The 18,581-nt window shown below is 40.2% G+C and overlaps 1 protein-coding gene across 1 annotated transcript in view; it reads right to left on the bottom strand.

Annotated features, from left to right (window-relative positions):
* The window catches only part of LOC123766609 (CTD small phosphatase-like protein 2-A), a 54,712-nt gene that overhangs the window by 8,271 nt on the left and 27,860 nt on the right, over nucleotides 1–18,581 (bottom strand). The window contains exons 3-10 of the mRNA XM_069308532.1: nucleotides 13,796–14,054; nucleotides 12,981–13,195; nucleotides 11,076–11,172; nucleotides 9,726–10,056; nucleotides 8,503–8,582; nucleotides 7,723–7,896; nucleotides 4,812–5,041; nucleotides 1,154–1,280 (exon numbers count right to left, since the gene is read on the bottom strand). Of these exons, the coding sequence (XP_069164633.1) occupies nucleotides 1,154–1,280; nucleotides 4,812–5,041; nucleotides 7,723–7,896; nucleotides 8,503–8,582; nucleotides 9,726–10,056; nucleotides 11,076–11,172; nucleotides 12,981–13,195; nucleotides 13,796–14,054 (1,513 nt within the window). The remainder of the gene's footprint in view (nucleotides 1–1,153; nucleotides 1,281–4,811; nucleotides 5,042–7,722; nucleotides 7,897–8,502; nucleotides 8,583–9,725; nucleotides 10,057–11,075; nucleotides 11,173–12,980; nucleotides 13,196–13,795; nucleotides 14,055–18,581) is intronic.

The raw sequence follows: 18,581 nt of genomic DNA, 5'->3' as shown, positions 1-18,581 counted from the left end.
TACTGTACTGGGTATTAGGATCAACCAGCAATCACCTCTACCTACCACACCATCCACCACTTAAACCCGCATTTTTGCTGCTGTAATTTCAAGTGAGTGTCTCATCCCTAACTAAACATTTTGTGCTGGAATTATTTGTGATAATGTCATAATGGATTAGAAAATCCCAAGAGTTATTTGAACATTTATCAAGAATGCCAAGGTAATGAGAGAGAAAATTATGGAAGACTGACTGACAAGTGTTGTCCTTCTTCCAAGATGCTTAATTCCAGGAAAGAGAGAGCTATGCATGAAGTTTCAGGCCCTGAGTGTTTTGATCATAAAGTAATTATATTCAGTCTCCTCCACCATAATGCATCTACATTAAAGTAGATGTTATTTATGGTGTAGGAATGTTAACCGAGTACACAATGTTTAATGTACAAACATTTATTTCTCAAAAATTAGAACATTAACTTAGGCTTAGTTAGAAGAATTGTGTAAATTAATTTGCATTAACAGTGAGCTGGAAAATATCCCAGGAATCAGTAAATTTTAGGCATGCAGTACATAATTTAGATGCTAGCCATCCAATTTTTTTTTTATCATTTGCTTGAAGATACATTTGGGCCACATTAAGACAAATAATTAACTTTAAAACATTAATAATAACCTCAAAACAACAAATTGATTGTGAACATTTACAAATAGATATATCATGGTACACTTAAGTTTTTATTAAAGTCTATTATGACCTATAAAATGTCATTGAAATTATAGATTTATTTTCTGGGATGGCTGGACGGTAGAGCGACGGTCTCGCTTCATGCAGATCGGCGTTCAATCCCCGACCATCCAAGTGGTTGGGCACCATTCCTTCCCCCCGTCCCATCCCTAATCCTTATCCTGAGTTCTTCCAAGTGCTATATAGTCGTAAGGGCTTGGTGCTTACCCCTCATAGTTCTTTCTCTCTCCACAATGGCTCCCTATTGACAGCTGCCAGGTTAGCTACACACACACACACATCAAGTCACATTCGGCATTATGCATCATTAAAAACCTACCATGTTGTTTGATGAGGTTCAAATCCTCATCATGGCTTCTACTGATTTTCGCACGAAGAACCAACTTCACATGTTAATAAAAAAAATACAAAGTGATATTGACGGCTTACCTGGTAACCAAAAGCTTGGGGAGAATTATCTACAATTATCGTCTTTGAGAGGTCTCTGCCGAGTATTGTAAGATCCTTCACATAGTTGCCTTGAACACACACACAGTGCTCACGGAATAATCGATACCTTTAGAGAAATATTTTTTTGTAATTTTGAGAAAATTATGGTATTTAAAACTTAATATCAAGCTAGTAATTACCTAAATATTATAATTTAATTACAGTATTCAAAATTCAAGTTATAAACAAGATAAATTGCCAAAACATTTCATTTTAATTCTAGATTCCTGATTCAACAAGTTGGGCTGTTTATTAATATGTGGAAATTAACAAATTTTGCAGCATTAGTTAAGAGAAAAATATTCGAAGCTTACAAGGTGCTAGTAATTAATCAGGGTTGTCATTAATTTAAGCAAGGGATGAATTTGAGAAAACCAGCGAAGAATGTAATGAAATGCCAATTTCTGGGTGAGCTCCGGTGGCTCACTGAAGCTGCTATCTCTGATAGTATATCAAATTACTAGGTGCCATCATTTGCAGAGTTCTTTTAGGCCTACCTCAGACCATGAGTCAAGACCTGGCCCCTCCACAGAGGTGCAGGGAGCAGTGGCACTCTGATAAAATCAATATGAATTTATTCATGGCTGCCACCACCAGGAAAGCACCCAGTACATCAAACTAAACCAAAACAGACCCCCTGCTGATTACATGTTGGACCACAGCCTCGAAAACTGCCAAGGGAACTCCCCCATCAACGTAAACAAATAATAAAAAATTCACCAACCAACTCATTCTTCACCAGAAAAGGAGCTGGCTACAAACAAACCACCTACCCACCCACAGGACCAAAAGAACAAAAGCCCTGATACACCGATGTAGGAGGAGAGCATGAAGCTCTCCCACCCAGCAACCAGAGACGGGACAGCCCAAATCGCAAGAACCCAGTAGAAGAGATACATGTAGTGTCTAGCTCCAAAGAGGTCATGGAGAAACTGGGTCATGGAGGAGGAATGGAAAAAGCACCACATGAACCACTGGAGGAGGGACCCGAGAGGCAGAAACCTCCGGAAAGACAATCCCGACAAGGCCAAGGGATGCGGGACCGAACCACAAAGAGGAGCAGTACTCAAAGCAGAAGGACATGGGGGGAGGTGTTATGAACACCCATGCACCCAGAACCAAAGGAACCAAAGAGCTGAACAGGACCCAGGGTCACACACCCAATTCACCCCACGCCCCGGAAGCGACAGACAAGGGCCCTAAGGCAGAGCTTGCATTTGCATCCACCATCCTTGATAGAAAAGCGCAGTCCAAGGGAAAAAGACTTCCAAAGGAGAGGCTGGCTGAAAAAGAGTACCTAGAAGCCTTGGCAGGACAAGCAGGCTCAACTGCCTCCATGCCTGAATTGGAAGGGGCAACCCCAGGAGCCACATCCCAAGATAAATCCTGCCCCGATCAGGAAACCCTCAAATGTTCACAGGTTGGAAATGATGGGAAAACAAAAGATGGGCAAACCACAACTAAAGGGAAGGAAGAGGAGGTGTGAACTGAACTAGGCAGAAGTTATCAAGCACCCCAAATTCCAGTTCCCTAACCACCAACTGGGCACAACCCAGACTGCTACAACGCAAAAAAAACCAAGACACAAAGTGATCACTGCCTGGGAAATCCTGTCAAGGGAGAGCAAACCCCAACAGGACTTGGGCAAACCCAACAAGCAGCACGGAAGAGGCAGACTGACTGAACGCCATCACATGGAATGGACAACAAGCAACCCTGAAGCTTGCACAAGGGAAGAGCAAGATTGGTGGCGATATCCATGGGACCACCAAACCTGCAGGAGATTTCCGGGAGCTGAAGGAATTGATCAAGCAGAACAATAGGCACTTGGATGCTACACCAGACCTCAAATGGAAGGAGTCACATGAATGCTCTGTATATTGAATATGGATATAGAGACGACGCAATAAGCCAATGCAGTAGCTGCTCATATGGCTGTGAAGTCTAAGCCAATCATTGTCACTCCTGACCGAGTAAAGGCAGGAAAAAAAGAAGACACCCAACCCACCCTCGGCGAGGGCCACCACAAACGAGGCGATCTCTTACGGGAGCGACCCCAAATACACTGGGGATGAGAACCCAGACATGCAAGGGTGGCACTAGGGGAACACACAAGGAAGAGAGCTCAGTGCATATACAGGTCTAAGCACTCCTTAACTCCTGGCTCATGCTATACCACAGTGTACATGGCCAGCCACAAGAGCAAAATCCACCACCAAGTTGTAGCACTGGAACCATAGCAGCAAAGAGGCGACCAGGCACACATTACACATCAGCATAGAACTAAGGATGGAGTATCTGGTTGACCACGAGCTGTCTCCCTCCTCACCCCAAATGAGTGGGGGAAATGGGGTGAACGAACTTATATGAGTTAGGAAATTTTTATCATTTACATAGTTGGAGGAGTTCTTTTGACTGTTCTCAAGACTGCAGTCTCTACTCCAGCCAGCAGCGGTCTGTTTTTTCTCACTGATTTTTCGATTGCTTCCTCAGTAGTGGCATAAATAAATTAATAATTGCCACTGTTCCCTGCACCACTGCGAACGAGCCAGGTTCTGGTGCTGGTCTCCAATAGGCCAATAGAACTCCACAGCTGATGTGACCTAGTAAATGGCACACTATTAGTGATAGTAGCTTCAGGAAATGAGACCCCTGAAATGATTTGCCCTGTTGTGAGGCAATTCACTCTCTAGTAGCAGCTGTGCACCACCAGCTGGTCGTGCACCTGGCAACTCAACCCTCAGCTGACATGCCAGTCTTTTAGCCTGGTGCAACACATCAACATGTTGCACGTACAGTCCTCAGTCTTACTAATGCTCTTCGAGTCTCAGTTATTTAGATAAGTGACAGCCATCCTTTGATTCTGTTCTGCAGGGCCCCTTTACTTATGTACTCGTTTTAAATTTAAGTATTTGCTACACATGCATACATTTCAAGTTTCACTTTTTGTGAACTTTGATTTATTGTTCACTTGGAGCCTCTAATTACCAGATGCCATCAGTAAAGAAGCTGTTCATGCCTATCCCATCCATCTCCCAGCAGTGAATTCTGTACTTGGATTTCTATCCTGTCATTTATATCTGGATGGCTATTATGAATAAATTACATCTAATCCAAATTGTGTCAATTTCCAAAGCTTTCCTTGTATCACTAAAACAGGAAGTGGGAAAATCTCTGGCTATATTACCTATTGTTCACACACACATCATTAACTCATGGGTACTTAATAGATCAAGGACCTACACCTTACTATCAGAACTTCATTGTTTTGCTAACAGCTCCTTACAGAATGTTTTTATTTTAAGGATGGTTGAAAATTTTGTGTTCTTTGTTCCTTTCAGTCATATGTCCCTCAATGAGATCCCTGTGAATCTGATTCCTTTAACAGTGGTCTTTTATCTTTCTGCTCTCATGTTGGCATCCTGAATGATATCTAGGAACTATTGAATATTTCTGCAACACACATGGTTCTATATAACCTTCCAGGTTTGGCACTTTCTTTTGATAGTTACTTGTCATCAATACTGATAGTAGAAAGCATGTTATGATAAAGATAAAAACTAAATACAGTGAGCAAGAAAATAAATAGCATACTAACTTGATCCACTTGCGCTGAGGGTCAAGTAGGTTCATGAGTTTGTCCGCATAAACCTTCTTACTGGCAGTGAACAAGATAACCTCATACAAGTGAGACACATGCTCCAAGAATTCCCGAAAGTATGGGCGGGTACGTACAAACACTTGATAATTCACATCTTGAAAAACCACTGGGAAGCTTAGTGTTGCATCTTCCAGCTCCTGAAGACTACAGTGCACCAGTGTCTCATCCTGAGGGTCAAAGATTACTGTTTCTTTAAAAGAATAACTTGGTAAGTTTACAACATAAACTTCTATTCTCTTTAACCAAATAAAGCAAGTGAATTGGAGCACCAAGCCTTGCTACATTTTTGTGTGTAATAGGGTACTGTAAAGGCAAATTTGCTCACTCAACACTGACTGGAGGTTGAAGATATTGGAAAAGACATAGCTATCATGCAAAATGGATTACCAAGCTGTGGACTGGAAAAAATATGGCACATTATTTAATTTTTTAACTAGCAATATACAGCAAGGTTAAAAAACAAGGGACTGAGTACAGATGAAAAACTCCTTTCTGACCAGACCACTTAACTGCTGACTTAGACATGGCCTGCTCTTCTAATAAACAGAGATTAATATAGCCAAACATGACCAAATTAAGTTTAATAACTGGGGAAGAGAGATGAAAGCCAAAGACAAGGTGTGGCGATGACCAAACCACACATCAGAAAGTGAAGAAACTCATTTTTGTTTCTTCACGTTCTGATGTGGTTTGGTCTTTACGTCTTCAGTCACGTTATTGTGACTCATTGTCATCTGCACAAGACGATGAGGCTTTGTAAGAGTAGTCTGATATGTGATTGTGTTGGGCTCTGGGAATAACCAAGTCAGGAGAAATATAAAAATAGGGACAGTGATAGGAAAAATAGTGGAGTGCCGTACACAGTTGTGTACTTTAGAAGTGCCTGCCAGGCCACATCATAATAAATATTAAACATAGCATGAAAGCATCGGAGAAAGAGCCCTACCACCTGTTATCCACTAGATTTAGTGCTAAATTCCCTCTTAGAAACTCTTCTCAAAACCAGGAAGTACATATGTACTCAGCAACTGACCTGTTATGAGGCGAAAACAGCAGGGATAAAAAAAAATAAAGACAATATGGGGCAACCAAAGAATAGTGCTGGTCATTTACAACAATTCATCCCCACGTCAAAATAATGAAATAAGAAAGCCTTTGCTGACTGAATGAATGAGGAAGGAAGGCAGGTGACAGCCACATGATGGCAGAATTGAAAGAATGTTGAGATGCACCAAAATACCATCGCCCATCACAGGCATGTTGTGTGGCAGCGTCATATTCAAAATGAGTTGCAAGGCACAAAAACCCCCTAACTAGAGACATAAGTCACCTTACTTGGTCATTTTAATCAAAAGGTCATTTGGAAACTAGGATGCCTTCTCATCCAGTACCTCAGACACGGTACACAAGATTACTTGTGTACTGTGTCCCGTCTCCTTACCTTGGCATGTCACAAACAAGAATGGATGAGAGCAACCCCTTGACCTAAGCAAAAATAAAGAAATGCAAGATGCACAACAAGAACAATAAGATCCAGGTAACAAACAAATATGCAACCACTCACATGTGAAAGCTGACACAAAAATTGTGTATACCTGGCATTGATAGCTCATCCTGAGACAACGCTCTAAGGAACTATGAAAGTAGTGGACAAGCGCAAGAGGAGAATGACCACACTCGGGCATCAAGCAAACCAGGACAGAGAAGATAACAGCAAAACCAGTTGATGAAAAAATCCAGACACACACACATATACAAACAACTGTAACAATGCACATGATAGTATTCACTAATAGCATGCACCCACTGAGTAAATTAATAAGTTTCATAGGGTAAACACAAGTCAATCAGAAATCTCGGTTGTAGATAGCTAGGTGTTTGGGCAGAAAGAGACATGAAAAATGTGTGATAGAAAGTTCTTTGCTACTCTGCTGATATTTAGGCATTGGCATTTTATGGAAGTTGTAGGTAGTGATCAGCAAGTCAGCCAATAGTTAGCAATGCTGCCCTTGTGTGGCAGTGCACAATAGAAAGTTGTTTTCACATATCCATACATTAAAACATTGATTGTAACCATGATATATATGTGCTTCTGCCTACAGTTTAGACCTATTGTCTTGTGTATGACCCTCTGTCCTGCATGACAGTGAATACCAGCATTATCCTCACTTTAATAAGACTTAAGCAAAATCCTCAGATTAGGCAAAATTGTAATTAATTTTGTCAATAAAGATGTTAATAATAATAATAATAAGTGGCCATTGTGATACAGAGTAGAACTTGAAGGGGGTTTCGAGTATAAATAAAAAGAACATTACAAAAATAATTCTGGGGCTAGGTAGAATTCTCCAGTATCTTCCTTGCTACAGTATGCCCCAGTGGGTGATTTGGAAAGATCCCCATTGTGCTTGTTGTAATGTCAACATAATTAGCTGCATTTGGTTCTGTCCTTGGAAAGAGCAGCATATTGCATAAAGGAGAAACTGGATAGTATAGCTCAAATATCTAAGTGAATTTAATTGTTTTAAATCTATGTAAGTTTTCATAACTCAAAAACTGCACAGTAGCACAAAAACGAGTCAAGTGCATCTGTAAAGTATTTTAGCCCTAACCATGCAATATAATACAAGATTTACTGTACTTACTGTACTGTAAGTTTCCTGATAATCTTACATAATATTCAAGTATAATTTATTCCATGCACAACATTTGCTTAATGTAAGAGTACAATTCTGGGAAGTGTAACTAAACTGAGAACCGAAAACTTTTGTATTTTGTATACCACATTTTTCTCTGAAAAGACTTTTTTCATTTTTGCTTTCATATTAACCATAAAATATCCTCTTACCAGATCTAAAACCAAGGTAAACTCTGGCGAACTGCGAGTCTTCAAAGGAAGAGCAGGATTTCTTGCCCTCATTTCAGGTGTTAGTGGTGGAAGATGTTTGATGAAGAAGTATGGATCAAAAGCCTCCCATTCTTCATAGCCTTCATCGCATGAACTTTCATATGTCCCTCCAGCCTGTGGGATTAAACACATTTTGTCAGTTTTTGTTTTTTTACTTTACAAAAAAGGCAGTATAGTACATATAAACTTCAGTCTTATTTAACTATTTATTATACTTAGAAGATTTATGGTAATTGGGAAGACACACAGGAAATAGAACATAAAGTAATGCATCATTGTTACCGTATTTCACCTTAGCAAGGAGTGAACACACACTTTCATAATGGATGGACAAATATTGTGCAAAAGTTGGTTCACGGTATTCATTGATGCTACTCTCAATTCCAGTTTGAAATTATTATTATTATTATAAATTAACAATTTGGAAATAAAAAAAAGTAATAGTTTATTCTGTCACTGGGCAAGGAATTGTTTGTGCTGCATTGTTTGACAAAAGATTTTATCACTGTTCTAGGTAGAGATTTTTAAATGTTCACCTAGCATTGTGCAAGAAATAACACTATACTGTATATATATATTTCAAACAATTATTTTTGGAAAACTTACTAATTTGGAAACAAGGAAAGAAACAAACAAAGCTTTTCTGCTACTTCATATACACACTCATCTGAAGGACAATGAAAAGTAAAAACACGAGACAAACAATTCACATTGACTGACCTCATAATTTTCCTTATTCTCCTGGGTTGCACATTGGGAGACCTGAGCAATCATCATCTCTGCTTCCTCTGGCTCCAGTACTGGAAAAAAACCCAGCCAGTTAACTTTTTTGCCAGTTAGCTCAAGTTCTAAAGTAAAAGATCCAGCATTAACTGTAATGAAATGCCTCTTTTTTTTTTTCTGGTAGAGCCCCAGTGGCTCCCCAAAGCTATCTCGCTACCAAGCCACAAGACAGTTAAAAGCTCAAGCTATTTTGGCAAATACTACTAGTTTGTAGCCAAGGCGACCTCCCACGATTATTTTCCAAGATGGTGTCTGCCTAGTGTTACCTTAGCCAATGGATGCGAGCCCCGTGTACCCATGGGGCAATACCTACAAACATCTTTGGATGCTAAGCACACCATGGGGATGTTATGTGCAGTGCTAAGGTTGATAGTGCTTGTAGCTTAATATCTCATCAATATTCCTTGCCAAAGTTGGGCTTGTGTTATACTGGGTGGGTTGACCTGCAGTTGATTCCTTTGAGTATGGTATTAGTTTCTCATCATAAGCCTGGGGTGATTTTTTTTTTCCCGCTTTAGGGTATCAACTTGAAGGGTTACCAAAAGGGCCTATCCAAGAAAACCAGCATTAAAAATGTAATGAAATTCCACTTTCTGGGAGATCATTCGGTAACTCCTTGTTTCTAATTCATAATTGAGAATTGTACAACTGGGCTGTGTGAGAATGAGAGATGTCCAGAAACTGTTAGTGACCGGTGCTGCAGCATAAGTGACAAACCAGTGGTTCGATCAGGGTAACAATTGTTTACATAGTTAGGGAGAGCACTGCCAATGGTTACCATTCAGTTGTCTATTTGTGCACTCTATCTGTCTAATGGTTTCTCTCTTGGGTACTGTGTTAGATCCTAGATCTCCAGACTACTTTGCCTCTAATGAGTGGTCAGATTCTGGTCCTAGTACTCAGCAAGCACTCATGAACTGATAGAACCTGGTGCAGTTCTTAAGCATGTGTCAGCTTGCCAGGAGGATAGCTGTGGATGCTACCAAATGACCCACCAGAAAGAGGCATTATTATACTTAATGCTTGTTCCTTTTATAATATTTTATGCAAGGCACCTTTATAAACATTATTGAAAACACAACCTTAACTAAGAAATAACACAACAAAATCACTCAACAAAAATTGTATAGAAATGAACAACAAAGCTTTATGAATTTCACCTTGTGGAGAATTCGGCATAGGAGGATCTAGGATGTGTGGAATATCTAACTGAATACGAGTAGAAAGTTGTGTTAAATCTGGGGCACTCAAAGTGTCCTCCTGGCATGTTCTTCCTTGGCCGTCTTCATCATCTTCAACCTCTTCCAATTCTTCCTGGCCCTTCTGCACAGGGTAATCTTCATCAATGAGGCCCCTAGTAAAATCTCTCCCAACAGCAGGGCTCGTGAGAGACGTTGAGAGAGGTGGTGGAGTGGAGTCCACTGAATATACAGGAGAAAAGAGAGAGGTATCCATGGCGGAAGTCTTCATCTCTTGCACCTCCTTCAACATCTGTTTTAATGATAGGAGAGTAAGAAATTAAATCAGTAATGGGTATTAACAATAAACAATCATAATTATTAACTGTTTAACCTAATTGCTTTGTATAGCTTATAAATTTAAATATATAGTTTTGTACACTTAAATAATTAGCAAGTTCTGGAGTAAATATTAGTGACTAAAGCCATTAAATCCCACTAATTCATTTGTTATTTTTCATTATTATTATAGAGGGTGACACCCTCTTTCTCACATGCATAAGAGCTTCCACTACTAGTGTCCTGGTATTACAATGTAAAACTCCCACCCAAAGTATCTCACATGAAACCAATTACAGCACTGCATGTACAGTATCCACCCGATTGAAGAAGCCGTGATGTAGTGCCCTTCAGGATTTAACAGCCAGATTGAGGTTAGCAATTAGATACTTATTTACAAAGTCAATGTCCATGAAAGGCATATTATGGTTGCTCTGAATTTACTGAGCTCACCACTAGGTAAACATTATTGTTTTTTTTGTGACAATTTGACCCTCAATAGGCAAATGCTTTCCACAACATTTTCATGCAACAGGTGTGTGAATGCACCAGTGTTTCCTTAGGGTAATTGTAGGAATGTACCAGTGTTTCCCCCAAGAGTGACTGTGGGAATGTACTAGTGTTTCTTTGTATTAAGGGAGGGAGAGAGGGAGGGACGAGTGTGCCTGTGTGAGTTTATGGACAAGTGTGTGTGGGTGGGAGAGAGACAAGTGTGTGTGTGTGTGTGTTGGTGGGTGGATATAAAATCCTTTAGGAAACAATATTTTGGGGGCTAAAAACTTTTAAAAGTATCACCGACATTTAACAACCTAAGATTCAATGATCATGTGGATTTAGGTCATTAAATTGAGTGGATACTGTACTTGATAAAAATACACAACTACAATTCTAAATCAAATACTAATAATTTTCATGAAATTTAAATATAAAATATAATTTTAGAATGTTTTCTACCTTGAAAAGATTCTTTATCTTCAAAGAAGTATGCATTACCTTTGATGTTTCACTTGGATGTGCAATGCGATGACGTCGACTGTAGGGCTTCCGTGGCGTGTGACGCTTATAGTTCGGTGGAGATTCGTTCTGGCGTCTGAATTATATTAACATAAATCTAAGTACAGGTACAGGTACAGGCCAGTGCATGCAAACCAAATGCTTTACAAAATAATTTAGGGCTAGATTCACACACCCTCACTTTTACTCTAGATTTCTGGAAATTGTTAAATGCTTAGGATATGAATGCTGTATAGAGGCTCAAGATAAAAGTTTAAAATAGAGCTGATAATTGGCAATAGTTACCTTAAAGTTAATAATACTAATTGTTTTATTGGTATTAAACACAACATAATTCAGAGTGACCTCAAGGGAAATGAACTTGTTGCCATGAGAGAACAATGAGAGAGTATAAATAGACTATAATAAAGTGTGAAGCACTTTACAGTGTGAAGTACAGTGCAGTTGGTAATCAATCAACTAAAATTTTTATTACTTAATGAATGTATATTTATAGATGACTTAGTTTATACAAAATCTCATCACATTATTTACATAAGAGATAAAGTTATCGTAATATCATAACATGTTATCATTATAATTATATAATGAATAGTCTAGCTTCAGATTTAGATTTAGAAGCTTAGATGGACCTTTGGATGCCCACCTTGAGTATATGATCTGATCATGAATAAAAAATTTGATTATTGCAAGCATGAATGAGCCCTTGATGAGCAAGCATCAGCTGTGAATCAACTTTATCCCAGTCCCAAGACAAGGCTTGAAAATGCACCCTGTGACAAGAGAATGATGAGCAAAGCAGAAGCATCAGAAAGCAATGTCTAGATATATAAATGACTGTAGTAAACATTAAACTCTATGTACAGAAACAAAATCTAAAAAAAAATGAACCAGTTTGGAAAACTTTCTAAATGGGTATCTGCAGAATTGTATGTTAAGTAGGTGGCAGCAAGTGAGGGCTGCCGGCTTCGCCATCTAATGATGGTTGAAGGTACTGTACCTACCTATTAGTGTCTATGAGGGAGTAAATTTAATTAATTACCTTTTGATGAATATGTTTCCATCATGTATTTTCTTAAAATTTAAGACAGAAGTGGCTTTGACAGCTTCTTCCTTCAATGCATTCTACTTATTGATCACACATACTTTACAGGAATTCCCTATGATTCATTTGTATATCAAACTTTCACCAACGTCACCTTGTCTTAACTCCTTGCAATTTAAAGAGGCTGCCTGCATTGAAACCCTCTGAACTTTCCTAAGTTTCCTTTAATGCTTCACACGGTGCAGGTTCTATGATGGCGCAGTATACTTCAGTAACGTTCTCATAGTGTATATAGTGTATATGGCATTGAAAGCCCCTTTAGATTCTTAAATGCTATTATGATGTCTGGTAACTACCCATATACTGCTGACATTATCCTGTTTACATGAACCTCTAGAATAAGTATTGGAATTATATCCAATCCCAGGTCTTTTTCTGTTATTTCTTGAGGTTGCCCGTCTCTTATGGTATAGCTACCTATAGGTCTCTTATCTGCAGTCCTCCTCAGGCATTACTCTCCTCATTAACTTTGATCATCTGCAAACATTGACATATACAAGCTCACTCTACACAAGTAAGTCATTTACATAAATTAGAAAGTGCTATATACAATAGTTAGCAGAGCAGTACAGTAATTGGTTTTCCTTTCGATTCCAAGGTTTGGCTTGCAAGGCACAATGAGAGGTTTGATTTTCTACTTTGTCTAAAAGCACACTGAGCACTCAGTATATGAACTCTTCTAGACTATTGCCCTCATTTCCTGGGTATATGGCCCAGGAAACAAGCAAGGTGGTTAACTCAGAAAGAAACTAAAGGAAGGAAGGCACTTTATCACTTACTTGCTGATTCTTAGAGGGCGTGGTTTGAGCAATTTTGTTGCAATAATATTGTTCTGAGAGTCAATAACAGTTGTTGGAGGGCTAGATTTGCACTTGGAGAACTTGCTAGCGTAACGTCGTGCACGTAGAAGAGGAGTAGTGTGGTGATGCGGGACGGACACGTTCACCACACTGTTGTACTGTGCAGGTGACAACAACAAGTTTTCATTCTGCTCCTGTTTAAACAAAAGAAGAAAATTATTTAAAATCATAGTCATTTTTCTGAACATAAACATAAAATAAACATTACAACCACCTCACCCAATAATCTGCAGTAAAATATGTGAAGAATTTAAATGATTATTCAAAAGCTCTTGAATACTGATGTGTACTTTAATGCTGAGGAACTCATAGGCAAACTAGATACTTAATAGCGGCTAGTTTCCTGTTCAAGTGTCGCAGTCCAGAGAGAAATGCTTGCTGTATCTTAGGCATTTCCTCATGTCAGATACCCTCATATCTGAAGAACTGGATGAGGTCTTTGAAAAGTGATTGCTGTGAGTGTGTGTATTTTCTGTAATCTGTAACACAATGTAATAAAATAAATCAAATAAATAAACCATATTGTATAAAGAAAAAGGAGAGGGAGGATAAGAAAATGCTGAAGTGTTCAGGGAGAATTTGCAAGGTCTTCTCTGAATACCCTTTATTCTCTTCTCCAAGGCTATGGGTCTGTACAATTGTAGCATAGATAACATATCAAAACTATAAGGTATCCCCTACTTATCTTTAATTACCAGAAGCCCATTACTCTGAACTTTTACTCTCACTCTCACCTCAAAGACATCACCAGATCTCTTGACTGCCCTATGAGCTCTTGGAGCTCTCACTGGAGACTTAAGCAAAAGTGTTGGAGACAGAGGATGTGGAGAAGCGGGAGAGAGGGGCGTGCGGCGGTGGTGGTTCCTAGAGCTGTTGCTGCCTCCTCCGCCGCCGCCACCACCACCGCTGTTGCTGCTACTGCTGCTAACAGGGCTGCTGCTTTGGCCACGACTCACACGGTAACGCAGGTTCATCCTCGACACTACCGCATGCCTGTTGTCAGGGGATGAAAACATAAGTAAACACTTAGACCATACACTACAATACTGGTACGTAAATAATATATTGGTATATTATATTGGTATACACACAGACACACAATAGAGGTCCCAGAACAGAACCCTGAAGCCCTCCACTTAAAACTGTCTCCCACTTGGATTTAACTCCATTTATGCTAACTCGCTGCTTTCCTAAAATAACCAAGCCCTAATCCAACTCTGAATAACCTCCAATGCCATGGGCCAAGCCAAGTTGAGGCATCCACAGCCCCACTCTTTGTAGTTGGCCAGCCCTGGGATAGGATACCTTGAGGTTACCTTGAGATGATTTCGGGGCTCAGTGACTCGGTGGCCCGGTTGTCAACCAGATCTCCTCGTTACTGGACTGGCGAACCGAGCTGTTGGACGTGGCTGCTCTCAGCCTGATGCATGAATCACAGCCTGGTTGATCAGGAATCCTTTGGAGGTGTTTGTCAAGATCTCTCTTCAACACTGTGAGGGGGTCAGCCAGTTATGCCCCTATGTGTTTTGCAAGTGTGTTGAATAGTCTCAGGCCTCTGATGTTGATAGAGTTCTCTCTCAGAGAACCTATTGCACCTCTGCTTTTCAACGGGGGTATTCTGCACATCCTGCCATGCCTTCTGGTTTCATGTGATGTTATTTCTGTGTGCAGGGTTGGGAACAGCCCTCTCTACTATTTTCCATGATTAAATTATTATGTATCTCTCCCGCCTGCGTTCAAAAAAATAGATTTAGTCTCTTTAGTTGGTCCCAATAGTTTAGATGTTTTACTGAGTGGAATCTAGTAATAAAGGATCTCTACACGCTCTCCTGGTCAGCAATTTCTCCAGCATTGAAAGGGGCTGTCATTGTGCAACAGTATTCCACTCTAGAGGATTCATCAAATATATATGCATCCACCTTGATCATGGTGGATTATTCTGTATTTGTTAAGCAGTTTACAAGTTGGCAACATTTCAAGGTCGTTCTCAAACCAACGTTATTATTGTTATAAATGACATGGTACCTCATCATTTTTTAATGGCATGGTACCTCATCATTTTTTAATGAAAGCAAACTAAGCCACGATCACTGAAAAAAAGGTGAACAGGTTTCACAAGTGGATACATAAATGGTTGATGAATCCTGGTGCCTGGTATTACAAGTTACAAGCATGCCACTTCATGGCTACGTGTACTCACAACTTGTGTGATCCCTGACCAAGGAAAGTGCTCCTGATTAACTGCATTGCTGATCATAAATCTGTATGCCTACTACATTTTGTCAATAAACCACAACTGAGCACGACTGCTGGAATTTAGCAACTACTAGTAGCTCTTTTCTTGACTTTATTCATGGTTGGCCACTGACCTACACAACACGCACACCACATGCGTGGTGCCCATATCTTAAGAAGCACATTAACAAACTGGAAAAAGTGAAACGACATGCCACTAAGTGGCATGACTTGTGAGAGTTTGGGGTCCAACAGGCTGTTGCTTGGAGCAGCCTGCAGGCCCAAGGCCAGGCTTGACTTGTGAGAGTTTGGTCCAACAGGCTGTTGCTTGGAGGGGCCCGCAGGCCCACATATACCTGCTTGATGGAGTTCTGGGAGTTCTTCTACTCCCTAAGCCCGGCCCGAGGCCAGGCTTGACTTGTGAGAGTTTGGTCCACCAGGCTGTTGCTTGGAGTGGCCCGCAGGCCCACATACCCACCACAGCCTAGTTGGTCTGGCACTCCTTGGAGGAAGTGTACGCCTTGGACCACTACAGTAAATGGTAAAAATAGTTTGAAAAACTGACAAGCTGGTAAATCTCATCTTGGTTTGCTTTATCTGCCTTGCACCAAGTATAGCGTTTCTTCCTTAAGACACTTTTGTCAGGGAGTAGTGAAGAGCATATTATTAGTGAGCCTCAGACTACTGGGTCCAATACCCAACTCTTCATGTCACATTAAAAAAATCTGTACTAGTTATTCTCAAAACTGTTTTATGTTTGTATGCATTTTTGTGTGCATGTGCTTGTGCATGTGTTGTATGTATTCACCTAAATGTGCTTGCGGGGGTCGAGCTTTGGCTCTTTGGTCCCGCCTCTCAACTGTCAATCAACTGGTGTACAGATTCCTGAGCCTACTGGGCTCTATCATATCTACAAATGTGCTTGCGGGGGTCGAGCTTTGGCTCTTTGGTCCCGCCTCTCAACTGTCAATCAACTGGTGTGGATTCCTGAGCCTACTGGGCTCTATCATATCTACAAATGTGCTTGCATGTGTGTGCAAGTGTTATACAGTATATGTGTGTGCTGTGTTTTAGTGCATAATCACTTTAATAAATATATGGATGGTGAAATATTAAAGAAATACAATAATTCAGGAGTGTACGCCTGTGCTTTCGTAATTATCCATAGCAACGTTCTAAACAAAAAAAAAGGCTTGTTTCGGACGAATCAGCGCGGTAAACAAAATGCGCATCGACTGCAACGCCATGACAATCACCATGGCAACCACCTCCTGCCCGGTAGGGTCAGCTTTAAATTCCTGCCATCAGCCACCTGCCCCCACCTACACTCCAGAAATGTTGATTACACGCAAACATCGTCCTAAAAACGTTGATTACACATAAACATCGTTAGAGAAACGTTAGATTTACACCTGACCCAACTCGAACAGCGCTTGTGACACACACGCTTATCTGAGTCCATTTCAACCGTTTCACAATGTTGGTCTCAATTATTGAACTGCCCCTCTCCCCCCACCCCCAAAAAATGTACTTAGAAGAACATTTTAAGAACTATATTCCCATCTATAGCCGTTCCCAAAACGTTAGCCCACATGAGATTAAACACTTTGATCTGCCATTTACAGCTACTCCAGCCAGAGGCTCACCATAGCCTGTGCTACTTGCCCCGCTCCTGTGCCAGGTAAGTTACGGGCTCGCCATAGCCTGTGCTGCTTGGAACTTGTTCAGAGTAGCTGAATCTATAACAACAACAACAGCTACTCCAAATATAGCCAGTCACATTCGTTCATGAGAGCTAATTCTACCCTCAGACTAATCACAAATTGTCGCCAAAATTTAGTTGAAAAATATTAAATTCAGAATTTTGACCAACTTGTTTTAGTTTGAAAAGAAACGTTCGCGTGACGATAGCACCACATTCAATTGTTTTATAACTGAGTGCATCCGGTGCGCATACAGGTCTATTCGTTCCGGAAGCGATAGTAGAAATAGCCTAAGCTACTTTGACCAGACCACACACTAGAAGGTGAAGGGACGACGACGTTTCGGTCCGTCCTGGACCATTCTCAAGTCGATTGTGGCTCATCGCCAGCCTAAGCTACTCTATCCCTTTGAGATGTATTTTTTCTTGTCTCAATAAACATACCTGAACTGGTAGACCTACACTCGGAAAATGCTCGTCGCCGTCACACTCAAATTCTCTCTAGAAACGTCATGTTAGCTCCCGAAACGTTTATAACGTTTACGTTAACAACATATTAGACGTAGAGACAATCCTTTCAGGGAAAACTAATATTATTAAGGAAATATCGTCAGAGAGATGTCTTCTTGATAGACAAAACTATATATTTTGACTTTCGCGCTGTTACATGAGCTTTGTGAACAATTAACAAGAATAAGAGAAACGGAAGAGGGTTTACTTGGAAGGAGGAGGACGGGGGTGCGAGGCAGTTCCCTATTTACAACCACCTACACCCCACTCACACACGTTACGGGCTATTCATGCCCGTGCCACCTCTTGGGTGGCTTAATCTTTATCAATCAATCAATCAATCCACTCACACATGTTAGCATGTCTCCTCAACACTTGGAACCATCCAGCGACCGGCAAACTGTTTTACAGATCCACCACCCTACTTCCAAACTCATATTCGTGTTCAGGGCATAGGTTCAAATCCTCATCACGACTCCTGTGGATTTTCTCGGTGATATATCACGATAATGAGATTTCTCTGTGTATATTCGTGTTCTATAATGTACTCGTATAATTAGCACCCTACTTATAACTCTTTTGTTATACGCTTTCATGCCTTTACATACTGTACTTCGGTCATGCCCCCTTCCTTACCCATATTACTCTGCTTTTTTACAAAATCTAAATTAAGCTTTCTTGATCTTTTTTTATAAAGGAGGTTCCTAATACACAGAATTAGCTTTACAATTTCTGCCAATTATAAAAGACTGTGCAAAAAGACTAAATTTATGATGTGGTAAACTTGTTAAATATTGATAACGGACCTTAGTAATGATAAAGGTGTAATCAGTTGATTGGGATAGTTTCTGCACAAACGTTGACACAAAAGTTATGTATTCCTGCATGTAGACTGCTATGATCACTGGTTCTAAGTAATACTGTGTTACGTTCTTCCTCTGCTCACCAGGATCAACACAAAGGTGTTCATTGTTAGGCTTGGTATAATGTCTCCTACAATTTCTTAGTTTTGTATTTTTTTAAGTCAGCATTATAAATAAATCTATGCCGGCCAGCACCTGGGCGCCGGCCAG

The sequence above is a fragment of the Procambarus clarkii genome, chromosome 62 (assembly GCF_040958095.1).
Source record: "Procambarus clarkii isolate CNS0578487 chromosome 62, FALCON_Pclarkii_2.0, whole genome shotgun sequence".
NCBI lineage: Eukaryota > Metazoa > Arthropoda > Malacostraca > Decapoda > Cambaridae > Procambarus > Procambarus clarkii.
The sequence above is the reverse complement of the archived record's forward strand: the minus strand, read 5'-3'. Positions and strand labels throughout refer to the sequence as shown.